The sequence below is a fragment of the Phasianus colchicus genome, chromosome 7 (genome assembly GCF_987193195.1).
Source record: "Phasianus colchicus chromosome 7, bPhaCol1.hap1.1, whole genome shotgun sequence".
Taxonomy (NCBI): Eukaryota; Metazoa; Chordata; class Aves; order Galliformes; family Phasianidae; genus Phasianus; species Phasianus colchicus.
The window spans coordinates 10,755,871-10,768,675 of record NC_143442.1 but is presented as its reverse complement, the minus strand read 5'-3'; the positions used below and the strand labels follow the sequence as shown (position 1 = coordinate 10,768,675).

The window sequence follows — 12,805 nt, the reverse complement described above, 5'->3', positions numbered from 1 at the left end:
ACAGATTTACCTTGGGGAAACAGACCAGATCTTAAGGACAGGATTTCTAAAGAAGGCTGCCACTGTTTTTGCCAGTCTGTTCAGTGGCTGGAGCAAGAAGCATGAACAAACAAGTTAAAAATTTGGTGTCAGTAATTTCTCCTGCAGTGAGAAACCAACTTAAAGGCTGCTCTAGGACTGAATGAGACATGGGCTGCACCAGAAACATGCAAAGAAAGACCTACTGAACAAGAAAGAAATGAGAGTTCTGATTTTGATATTGCTGTGGATAAAGAGGTGTTTCCTCCCCAGCACTGTGGTCAGTCCAACAAGAAAAGAACAGAAGAAGAAAAAATTATGTTCAAAGCTTTATCACGTATCAGGTTTTAAATCAAGGAAAACAGTTGTTGGAGGCTAATACTGGGTTTGCTTGTGGAGGACAAGCTCTGGAGGTAGTTCATTCACATATCACACCTTTAATCAGTCAGTGTCACAGAAACTTTCCTGCATAGAATTGGTTCTAAAGCATCTGGTTGTGCACATGCAAATTTTGGAAGTGTCCATCAGAACCCCCATGATATGTACCTTCAGGGGTGGAAAGGGCAGTTTAGAGCTGGGAATGTGACAAGGGCAGACAAGTAAGACCTCTGAAATGGAAAATTTAAATTAGGGGATAAGCATTGAGGGAGTTATTCACCTGTTTTTCTCCTTAGTTTGCTATTAAAAACAGGCTGAAAAATCGCTCCCGACAGATTCCAAGGAGAGATCACTGGCTTGACTGGGCATCAGAACAGTACTCGGTAAGTGATGTTTTACAAGGGTGGATTCGAAGGGCAAAGGGAGTCGGGCAGACTTAGGATTGGCCTGGCCACCCTACTCTTTATATGCATCTCCTCACTTGCCCTGTCCATTCCCATGTCTGTACTCTCCTGACCCTTAATGGACAGTCGAGGTGCTGCACTGAAATGCAGAACTGCAATTAAGGCCATGAATAAATGCAGTGAATAGTTGTTGTGTAGAAAAACATTAGAGCTCTCTTGCTTTGTAGTTTGTAGCTTGAAGCCCCTGTTGGTTTGTCACTCACATCTTAACTTTCTGTCTGTTTCCTTTATAGAAACAGCTGATTGGGGAGGTTAAAATGGTGACACGCGTTCTCTTTCTCTTTTTACCACTGCCGATGTTCTGGGCCCTGTTTGATCAGCAGGTACAGTACAGCAAGTTGCAGGCCTGAATTTGCACCCCTGTCCTGCCAGAGTGATACCAAAGCATCCTGGAGACACGGTGCACTACCTTCCTACCTGGTGTCTAGGGGCTGGTTGTGCTGCAATGGCACAAAACTGCAATGGTTTTGCAAGACCTCCAGCACTGTGGTCTTCTCTGTTCCACGGAGCATCATGCAAACTACATTGCTGTCTGCTTTCTCCTTAGGGATCCAGGTGGACTTTGCAAGCTACAAAGATGAACGCTGACTTTGTAAGTATTTAATGTCACGGGGGATAAGACTAGCAGTAATATCACTGCTCTTACTTTTTAATCAAAGTCTCTGGCTAGTAAGGGCTTCTGTTTAATGAGTCTGGATGAGTTGCACTTTCAATGATTAGAAGAGAGAGGCCCTATGTGGCCGTGTGCAGTTCATCACACCACATCTTGGCAAGGAGCAAGGGCTGGGGAGCCACTGGCAGCCTGCAAAGTCAGGAGTGCTGACGCACTGGCAACTGGTTGCTCTGTGACCCCCACTCAAGACAGGGAAGTCAGATAAAGTTCACACAGCCCTTGTGACGTAGATGAGAGATGTTGTAATTGTATACTTCTGCTCTGGCTTACCTAGTGATGCATTGATGAAGCCTCTAAGAATCAGCAGGAATTCTGTGCTTAGGGTTGAAATGTGGTGAGGATAAATTAGTAGCCATCAAGTACTTCAAAGGTGTGAGTGGCAAATGGAGCAGAAGGCAGTGACAGATGACTATAGGTCAGCTGTCTAGCTAATGATGTCACCACACAGAGTGTTTCCAGAAGTGTATTTAATAGACCATCTAGGTCTTACCTGCAGATGCTCATATCAGAATTTAAGATTGTAAATGCCCATTTTACAGTTTAAAATCAATGTAAGGCCCCAGATTTGAGTTCCTCCTCTTAAAAAGTTTTGCTCTCAGCATGTGATACTCATTAGGCTTAATTAATTCAAATGAGGCATGAAAAAAACTACATCACTTGTAATATTTTATTCACTCCAGAAGGACAATGGAAGTTCATGAAGTCTTTATGACATGTATCTAGAAACTTTGTTTTCTGCTGTTGTTCTCATATACACTTAGTGATCCATCAGCAGAACATCTAAGAATCACCAGGAGTCATTTTTTAAACACTCCCTGGTAGAGGAGAAAACAAGTACGTATTTGTTCTACCTGCTTGAATGGGTTTTTAGCTTCTTTCAGTCTTGTTCAGCCCTAGTGAGTTGCCCCAGCTCATGAAGGTGAGAATTAACTGCAACACTGGGTTGATTTTTTCATTAGGGTTGTTGGAGTTCGTGCTAGCAAAATTCCATGTTTCTGCTCTCACAAGCCAAAGTGCTCAGCTAGGGAGACTGAATTAACAGGGAATGGCTTAGTGCCACATGAAATGCTTGCAGGCTTGTTTTCTAGTGGCATATTTGTACACAAAGTAGCAAGAGAAGAAGGTATTTGCCTGATGCTTTTAATTGCAAAGCTCCTTTGCTTTGTCCACTGCTTTTCACTCTCCCAGGAGGCAGCTGCCAGCAGAAACAGGTAGACAATCTATATTCAGCTCAGGATGAACCTGGCAGACAGGAGGCAAATCCCCACGGTGCTTTCTCGGGAAGATATTATTTTCTTCCTAATGTTTTCCCCCTTTCTCTTCATCTTAATTTCAAATGAAAAGCTGTGTGGAGTTCAGACAAATGCCAGCCTCTGCCTGGAGACAGCTCATCTGTCACTTTTAGAGACTGAGATCCCTCTGACTATCCTTGATGGCCTTGCCCACTTGCAGGGGCTAGATACAGTGGTGCAAGGATACAGCAGCTGTTACAGCCTTAAGTTCTCTTGGCTTAAACCAAGAACAGTTGAACAACTGACCAAAGCCCATTTGGTGCCTTTGGCCAAATGGAGGGAGTAGATGGGGGTTTGTACAGCCTACTGGCTCAAGGGTAATCTTCTGTTATCCTTTTGAGGTGTTTGGAACAAATGCCATCCCAGCACAGGGGTCTTGAAGTGTGAGGACATTCACTTACAGGATTCGGGCTTTTCCTTTAGAGAAGCAGAGGGAGTAAGCTCGAAATCCAGGTCCCAGCTTAAAACTAACATTCCCATTCCTCACCGCTCACCTAGTCCTGAGCTCAGCCAGTCTGGAAGCTGGGACTCAGTACCTGTCCTGGCCACGTCCCAAATACCATATATCAAGGCCTGAGTGTAGCTTCCTTCTGCAAAATGATCCTCATCAAATTCTGTCTTTAGATAACAACTGTCAAAAGCACAATGTCAGTTGCTAAAGCCAATATAAAGGATTTGAGGAAACCACCTTTGCTGATGAAAACTATTCTGTGAGCTGGTTGCTTGTTTGCCATCAGCCGTATATGCTGTGCACTCTTACATGATCATACTTATGAATCACTTGCCATATCAATTTTGTTTCAGGGAATATATGTTCTTCAGCCTGACCAAATGCAGGTAAAAATACTACAGGGTAGGAAATTACCCTGTAGAAATATATTTTCTTGTTCTCTCTCATTCTTTTTTTCTTTTTCTTTTTCTTTTTTTTCCTCTCACGGGACCAGTGGTCTTTCTCTGCTTGATTTGAAGGTAGTAGCAGAGGTCCTGCTGGCTAGTGTGGTGTGGACTCTGACTTACTGCACACTAGCTGTTTAGCAAGCTTAACTTTGATGTTCAGAGGACCCCAAGGATGTTGTAACACAGGCATAATGCAGAGGTGTGGGAGAACACGACACCTTAATATTTCTTGAACTAGTGCTGGCATATGGGGGATACAGATTGTGTCTCTTTTTAACACATCTCTGCACTGGGATCAGCCTTATACCTGAAATATGTTTCCTTTCTCCCTTCCTGCAGGGCAAATGAAAATACGAAGGCTCTGAGATGATGCTGTGTTGTCACAGTTGATTACAGTTCTTATGCTGAACAGCTCTGAAGAAATTCAAAGCTGTTCCTTTCCCTAAAATCTTCCTTCAAAGCTGAAACTGAGCATCTCTCTCTGCTTGTTCTCTCATTGCTCTGTTTTCTTGCTGTGCCACTTCTGACTGGCAGACAAGTTCTGCCCTCCCAGGAGAAAAGCAGTTCCCAGGGGTTCTCATGCTGTGTGAAAGTATGAAAAAGTGACAGACTCACAAAATAGTGCTTGTTCCTATGAGATTTTGCTCAAGTCCCAAGCTGTTTCCATTATTGTTGATCTGTTTTAAGGTCCCACCCAGCACAGCCCCTAAAGTTGCCTGCCTCTATTTCAGTAGGTTTTGTACTCTCTGAAAACACAATGCTTCAATTCTCTCTTCAGGGAAATTGCACCAATGATGCTTGCTTACCTCTTGGAGAGGAGGGTATGAACAAAATGTATTTGTGCATGTGAAACCTAAACAGCAGAAACCATCAAAGAGCAAACTATGATTGTAGTTTAAAAGGAGGTTTTTAAGTGTTCATGTCCTTTCTGTAATGGAATTATTTCTGGAGGACATTGCTTTATGAGTTTAATTACTAAAAGTTGCTTTCTAGTCACTAAAGTCCCATTGTTTTGTATTGCAGTTCTTAAATCCACTTCTTATTCTTGTCTTCATCCCAATTTTTGACCTTGGGCTCTATCCTCTGATAAACATGTGCAAATTTAATTTCACGTAAGTACTTGGGGACAACATGGATACCTCATTTCTTACTGTTTTGCAGCAAGTGTGCAGAAGAATAGCTTTTAAGGAGAAGGAACACAAATTTCTATACTTGTGCTTTAGAGCACTTGCCTCTAATTCAGCCTCTCTGGCAGTATCACCATTTTCCATAGGCCAAGGAAATTTCAGCAGGGAAAATTCACTGATGTTGGTTTCTGCTCTGTCATCAGGTTTTCCCTGAAAGCCAGTATGAACAGTTCCTCTTTAAATTTGATCAATATGTCCTTCTCCTTATCACCTGTATTGCTGCGAAGTTAATTCTCTACCTGCAGCAACTGAATTCACTGTCCTGCCTGGGCTACGTGTGGTCTTGTGAAGGCAGATTCCCACCAAGATAGGGGCCAGTGGAGAAGGGAGTTTTCACAATAGCCCAACTGTTCTATCCCTAGTCTGCTCTAAGAAGTGCAATGTTATAGAAGAAGACCTCTAGATCAAAACAGTTGTATCTGGGGACCAGTGTACGCTTTTTGGGGGAGATGTGACTTTTGAGTCTCTGTAGTCTGCGAGTTGATTTGCTTTAGCAGTGGGAATACGTTATGTGCACTGTTGGAGTGCCTCAGCCAGTGCAGCTGCAGCTGAAATGAACCAAGTTCGCATGCTTCAACACCAAAGTGTGTAATGAGATGAGTGGGAGACTGGCTTCACAAGCCCCTACTTGGCAGAAAGCTTCCTGTCTGATAACAGGTTCAGAGAGTATCTCATCCAGCAGCACAGACCCATGCAGCAGCACTGAACAGAATGGAACGTCAGGCTGTTTCTGCCCCCTGGATGCTAGATACTGACAGGCTCCTCTCCAGTTCAGCCATGCATGTGGCAGTGGATATACTGTAGCCTGCAAGGTTTTAGCCTACGTGTCTGCAGAAGCTCACGCAACACAATCCCAATGCACGATTCAATGTCAAAATCACATTATTTATCACAAGACTCAAACAGTAGTAATTTTCTTATAACAGACCATATAAATGAGAGACAGAATTTAGGTTCATAATTTGGATTTCCCAGACCCCTGTCCATCTGGACTATGATTCAGACCATAACGAAGACTGGAAACCACTGAATCTAGATCTGTATTTGTTTAAAATCTCAACAGTTCAGCACTCAGTTTGGACCTGCCTTTCTAGACCTATCCTATACCTTTTTATATCAAATTGTCTCATATAGCTCTGACAGAGTTGTTTTGCACCAGTTTCAAAGCATGTTCCTTATTCTCTAAGAACGTAAAAGTATTGGCAGGAGAAATAACCCAGAGTGATGACACAGATGGTCAGAAACACTGATGACATAAACTATACATTTATTCTTCTCTTTATTCCTGCTGCTAAGTAGCATACTACTTATCTTTTGCTTTTCCCAGGAGAGACTTGAAGATGTATAATTTCTAGTGCTCATTCCAATATCACAGGTTAACATAATGCCATGAGCTATTCCCACTAGATGAGCTAGGAATAAGACAATATGAAACTTGCAAGCATAGGACTTTTTTCATGGCATACCAGTTTTAATTGGCCTCAGTGCTAGCCTCATACAGAAAAATAGAATAGTTTTAAGTTAAATGATTGGCAATTTAAACAGCACATCATTCCCAGTGCCACCTGTTGGAGAGTTCAATATGTAGTTTTGGCATGTCTTAGTCTCTGAGGAATGGTATTCTATATTTTAAATTACTTTCTTTTCTCAGTGTACCTCTTTCATTTGCTCCATAGACCTATTAGGAAAATGGCAACAGGTATGATCCTTGCAGGGATGGCATTCGGACTAGCAGCCATTGTAGAAGTCAAAATAAATGTAAGTATGGCACAAGCAATTGCTCAGAAATATTTGGCTTTCCCTGATGTGTTTTTATTAGTGTCTGTTGAATAATTTTTTTTACCAATTTTGTTCCTTGATAATCATCTTCAATGTGTTCTTTACAATTAAGCATGCCAATCCAGTTGCTAAATTCTTACTTTCTGTCTGCCTGTCTCTTTCTGTGTCCCTGTCTCTTTTTTGGTCTTTGTAGTTTTGCTATGCCTGTCATCTGTATTGATCTGTCTTCTAGGTTTCTGTCATCAGTGATTGGCAGACACCTGGTTAATGCGAGTGATTAATTCCCAAAATGTAGTCTGTTCTCCTCTATTTCTTGCTGTAGATTTCTATTTTTTACTGTTTATTTATTTATTTCATTCCTTTCGTACTTCAGGCTGGGGATCTGTTCTTAACGCAACAAATTCATTTTCTATTGATGGAAGTGAATGCAGCCACTTCCACAGTCACAGACATCAGGGATGGCCATGCATCCCCAGACAGGATGCCAGCAAATCTCTTGTAAATTCAGTGTTAGCCCCCACAGATTTGTATCATTTGTTTCTGGCATGTGCCCAGCTTTGTGCAAACTTTGGCCGACCTTTGGCTTAAGGAAGATACTGTAGGATTAATTTTTAAAGCTTCCATGTATACTTAAAGTGTTCTGTTACAGAGTGGCTGGCACACAGCCCTGGCTTAACATTTGCAAGTTCTTCAGGTGAACCCATTGACAGATCTCCTAATGAAAAGAGATCGTGGGTTCAGCTCCCCTTTCTGATGTTTTTTCATGAGTGAAAAAATGCTCTTGTTGTCAGCCACAGCAGCTCTCTCTGGGCACTGAAAGCCTGCTCTGGCTGTGGGCAGCTTCTAGGGATAGGGACACAGTAAGTTAGAGGCTCTTCCTGTCTCTGCGTGGGAATTTTACCCTGAAAGCCATTAAAAGCTCTAGCAAAGTGCAGCATGTGGCAGCCCACCTTGGTGCAAATGAAAAGTTGCAGTAACGAGATTTGCTGGGTACTCATAGAAGGCCTGCTGGTCCAGAGCAGCTATGGGTTCATGGAAGACAGTGACACCTTGTCTTTTCTGACAATGTCTCCCCTTCAAGCTAGGTTCAAACTACCCCGCCTGCCATTCCCAAATTACAGGATAAAATGGAAAAAAAATAATACTTCTGAAGTATTCCTGGCAACTACTTATTAAAAGAATGTGAGGAAAAAAAGGTAATTAATAGCTTTAGATTGCAGGTAGCAGAAGGCTGATGTTGATTGAAGTTCTTTTTCTAGGGAATGATTCCTGACAGAATGAGGTTCCTCTGTACTGCAGGCATTGTTTTCCCTTTCTGAGAAAACAGGAAGTGAGATCTGTGCTTGGGTAGCACGGTGTCAAATGATGCAAAAGCACCAGTTACAGTCATGGAGTTGGACTGGGATTTTCAAAACTTAGCTTCTGGCTGAGCAGTCTGGGAAAATAATTATTCTGGTCACAGAATTCTTTCCATTCTGATATGGCACTTGTGAGCTGCATAGTGAAAGCAGGGATGTTGTTCTACCTGCTCAGCAGCTGTGGAGCCTGTACGTTCAGTGATACAAGGGGCAGTCTCTGGGAAGGTTGGTAGGTTGGCTATTGAACTGTGAGGAGATCCCCCCCCTATATAAGATTTATGTTCAGTTTTCACTCAGCGCAACTTCTGATGAGGAGGGGATGGAAAAGTGTCATTACAGAGAAGAAGACTATTATGACTAAAAATGAAGTTATTAAAGTGCTAATAAAGCATATGGATGGCACTTAAAGCCTTTTATTTTAATTAGGAAACCGATATGCCTCAACTTGTCCCAAAAGAAAGTTTAATTCAGGTCCTGAATTTGGCAAAGAACCCAGTTCAAGTGACAATCCAAGACCAGAACCTATTTCAGCAGCCAGTGGAGGCTTTCCAGGTAAGTACATGTGTGGGGATGGAAGGCTTGACCTGCATCCCATTGAAAAAGGGTGGGCTTTTTTCTGACACTTTCCAATAAAGACCACAGATGCTATGACTTGTTCTCCAGCCTCTTAGAAGTCCAAGGGAATGGCTTTAGAGACGGAGCACACCATCTCCAACCAGATAGCAGTGGAAGGTTTGGAGAAGTACTTCCTTGACAAAGGGAGGAATGTCTAATGATACTGTCCTAGAATTAGGAATAAAGAATAAATGTCCCAGTATGAGGCATTCAGCTGGCATCTCTCAGTGCTAAAATACTAACTAAGCATTGTTGCTGGGCTCTGAATGGCATATGAAAAGTATTTACCTGCAAAGGAGAAGAGAAACGGAAAGGGACAAAGCTGGGTATGGGCACTGCAATTTGTTTCCCAGTTCAGCTTCCAGATTACTTCAGGTCAGCCTAGTTTGGGAGCCAGAATGGCAGTCCACTGGCCACCAGCTGCCTGCCACGTTCTAGATGGAGTCCCTTTGAGGCAGATTGGCTCCAGGGAAAGGGTAGCAACATGTACAGAAGGTTCTCTGGTGTTTGGTTTGCATCTTGTGGAAGAAACTGCTCCAAGCTCTGACTTGACCAGCCTGAAGCCTATTAGTTGATGTAGGTCTTTTGATGAAGGAAAGCTTTTCACCAGCTTTGACTGTTAACCACTTTTTACAGAATTCCATGAAGAGATGGTAGGGTTGCACTTGGTGGGAAGAGCACGATCCTTTATCGTGTGAAAAAAAGCAAATAACTAAGTTTGTTTTATTCACAGAACCCAGATGAGTACTCACATTTAATACTGAATGGAGAGCAACAGAGCCTTCGCTTCATCCTGCAACATCAAGGATCATCTCTTGCTTTTAATTACACCGTGAAGGAAAAATCAGTGTACAGTTTAATTGTTTTTGAGGCGGAAGGAAGCCTATCAAGTCACTTAGTGAGTGTGGGAGTGAAGTGTAAATACAGTATTAACTTAATGGCTGTGATGATACAATGGGTAATGGGGTAATAGGCTTATTAATTCATTTGCTCAGTTGTGATGTCTGATTGCTCTCAGATGCTCCAAGCCTGACTTCTTAGCTAGCAGCACTGGGTCTGTACACATTTCTGCTGGTTGATTAATAGAGGCATTATGGCATCTGAGAGATGCTGGGAACACTTTAATCCAGTGAATGCTGTAGTGGGACAGCAGCAGTGTGCCTGCTGGGCAGCAGAGCTTGCAAAAGCTGAGGAAGCAAAGAGCCTGAGATTTTCCCCAAAAGATGGTTCTATAAAGTAAAGATGTTAAAGAGGCTCTAGGGCTGGGCATGGAGTAAACGCAACAGAGGAATGATTCGTGGTGCAGTTATTACAAGCATTTAGTGAAAATGCACAGAAGACCCATTTGTTTTGCTGAGCAGAATAAATGATTAAGTTCATTTCCAGCTCTGCAGCAGAGCTGTCTGTGTTTGGACTTTTGTGTATTGCTGCAATAATTATAGAGACATACATGCGGTATATAGGGCTAGATTCTGATATCTTTTGTGTGCAGCTGTATCCCAAGAAGCACTCTTAAAATGAATGGTGTCATTCTGCATTGTGGTAGTTGTGTATGTATGTGTGAATGGCATTAGAATCTGTCCTTATGCTAAAGTGCCTATTTTCTTTGCAATTTCTCAGCCTCCTACCTTGCAGCGCTGTCACTGCATAAGCATTCAGTACTGTATAGTAGAAATTATTTAACTGGTTTTAAAAATGAGGAGTTTTAAGAATTTATTTTTTCCCTGAGGCAGGTTTTTTTTCTTAATGTTTTGGAACTTGGGGCTCATTTTCACACAATGTTCTTAAGTTTCCCTGAAACCCTGATGATGGTGTGCTGTTTCCCTTAGAAACTGATATTCATACAGTGATTTTCATACTGTCTCCATGGAAAGAAGGCCTGAGACAGACTGAAGCAAAGTAATCTCTGAGCTTTCGTAGCTCTCTGTGCTGCCCCAGCTATCTAACCTGTGTTTGAATTAATGCCTACCTTTGGCATGGGCAGATTTCTGCTCTCTGTTGTTGGCTGATGCTGTTCAGCTGTCACTGTCAGCTGACGATAGGGGAGGTGTGGAAGGCAGTTTAGTAAATGACACTTTGCAGCACTGCAAGATGAGGACAGCAGTGGCATCACTGTTGTGTTGCAGGGCTTGTCCTGGAGTAGTCCCAGCTTCCCTCAACCCCAAGGTGGGTTTGGCCTTTTGCTCATGTTTTCCTGGAAGGAGCCAGTCTGAAATTGGTTTCTTCTCCTTTGTGGGTGGTTGAGTGGGCAGGAAATGAATTTGAGAGCTCTGGGGATCTTTGCTGAACGCGAGTAATAATTTGTCAGTCCTGCCTGCAGCGAGCTAGTGTGTTAATCCCCATGTGCCTCCCACTGAAAGAAACAGTGTTGTTGTTTATTATTTATTGCTCTGAAATTTGTTATTCACTGTGGCTATTTATTACTTAGGGCATACATTATTTGTGGATCAGCATATTGCACTGAAGTGCGATGGCCTTTTTATAGGGATGCTGTAGTTCTGGATCCTTAGTCTTAGAAGATCACGGTTTTACATCACAAAGAAAGCACGGAGAAAGGGCTGTGTGGGTACAACCATGGATTTCAACTAGCTACAAAACTGACTGTATTCTTTTTGTGTGAAATACAATCTTCAGGGCAGGGGCTGTGTATCTATTGTCTTTATTCTCAGCATTGTGCACCAAGTAAACCCTTCTTAAGCAGGTATAGCTTAACTATCCAATTGATGCTCCAGCTGTGATCTTAAGGAGATCTGCCAGTCCCCAGTGTACCCAACCACGCTGCAATTTCAAGGATGAGCCTGCAGAGACTGTAACCATAAAACAGCTCAGTGCATCCTGGTGTCTCCTGCTCTCTGCCTGCACTGTTTGATATTTTTCTCTCTAAGGGTCAGGAAAATTATAAGCTGTAGATGATGATCAGAATTGCAACTTAACATTCCTGTTAGCTTTAGACTTTGTGGAGATGATGAGTAAGCCAAGAATCCAGCTCTGGAATTCAGGCTATTTGCTGGTTTTTACAGGAGCGTGGTGCTCACGTTTAATTGTAACTAATCATTGAAAGAGGCCAATGTGGATAGTGCTCTCTTGCTATTTCCAGATCAAGACAATCATTTTGTTAGGGAGCATTACAAGCCCTTAGTAGGAGGATAACTCGTTGAAATTCTGTAGCCTGTTTTAGAAAAAATGTATGATCTCATGTTAAATCTTTGCAGTTTTGCCATTGCTTTCATTGTACTGGGACTTCACTTCTATAGCCTGATGCAAAGCTTTAGTGAGATACCAGTCAGTCCCAGTGGCTTTGCAACATGTCATTCCACAGGCACTAGTATTTTCTGTTACATCCTGTTTATAAGGCAATATTAATTCATATGTGTGATTTTCTTCTTTTTTTCCTCCCACTTTAGATTACAGACTTGGAAACAAAGCCAGAAAATGGTTTGGCAGCAGTTAGGTATGAATGGCTCTTTTTCTCTTTCTTTTTTTTTTAGGAGTCAAGGGTGGTGGGCTGAGAGAAAATGCTTTTGTCTAATTCAAACTGTAAGTAATGTAGCCCAGATGTTCTTGGGTTAGAATCTAGCCCATGCTCATCCTGCAAGAAAAAATCCAGGTCTCAGCTGCAGATGCTCACCTCCCACTCCTGCTGTGCAGAACTGGACTGTATTGCCATCTACTGCCTAGGATTCTCTGGGCTGAGATGGCAGCATAAAAGATCTCCTTGGGAAGGGTGATCTCACCATGGTCTGCCATTTTGGAAAAGGAAGGGAAGGCTCAATCTGGAAAGGAGCTGTTGCCATTTGTCCTCTGCAACCCATGATGATCACTTATCTTGTCCAACCTCCTGTACAAATGCAAACTAATCAGATAAAATGAGAGCAATATCTTCATAGCTCTGTGTCTGTGAAGTTTTCTGCTGACTGAACACCACCTAGGAGACTTGATTAATACCTCCTGTCAGAAACTCTTTCATTTTTCTGTCAGCATTTTTTGACAGAATCTCAAACCTTTCCTTTAAAAAATTTCTGAGGAGGTTTAACTAGGAGAATGTTCTTTTTTTCCACTAAAGTTACTTTTGTTAAGCACATGACTATCTTTAGGGCTCCCTTCTATGTTAACAACTGAAAACCAAAATTCTTAAAATCATAAA

At 42.3% G+C, this 12,805-nt stretch overlaps 1 protein-coding gene across 3 annotated transcripts in view; it reads left to right on the top strand.

The window, feature by feature from the left end:
- The window catches only part of SLC15A2 (solute carrier family 15 member 2), a 36,102-nt gene that overhangs the window by 16,631 nt on the left and 6,666 nt on the right, over window positions 1-12,805 (top strand). For all 3 annotated transcript variants that reach the window (XR_016468166.1, XM_031590636.2, XM_090143672.1), the window contains 9 exons: window positions 693-779; window positions 1,094-1,183; window positions 1,408-1,452; window positions 3,630-3,662; window positions 4,746-4,834; window positions 6,586-6,667; window positions 8,473-8,598; window positions 9,395-9,559; window positions 12,066-12,112. Coding sequence is in view for 2 of the 3 variants with exons in the window: in XM_031590636.2 (XP_031446496.1) it covers window positions 693-779; window positions 1,094-1,183; window positions 1,408-1,452; window positions 3,630-3,662; window positions 4,746-4,834; window positions 6,586-6,667; window positions 8,473-8,598; window positions 9,395-9,559; window positions 12,066-12,112 (764 nt within the window). In the remaining variant the exon portion in view is untranslated. The remainder of the gene's footprint in view (window positions 1-692; window positions 780-1,093; window positions 1,184-1,407; window positions 1,453-3,629; window positions 3,663-4,745; window positions 4,835-6,585; window positions 6,668-8,472; window positions 8,599-9,394; window positions 9,560-12,065; window positions 12,113-12,805) is intronic.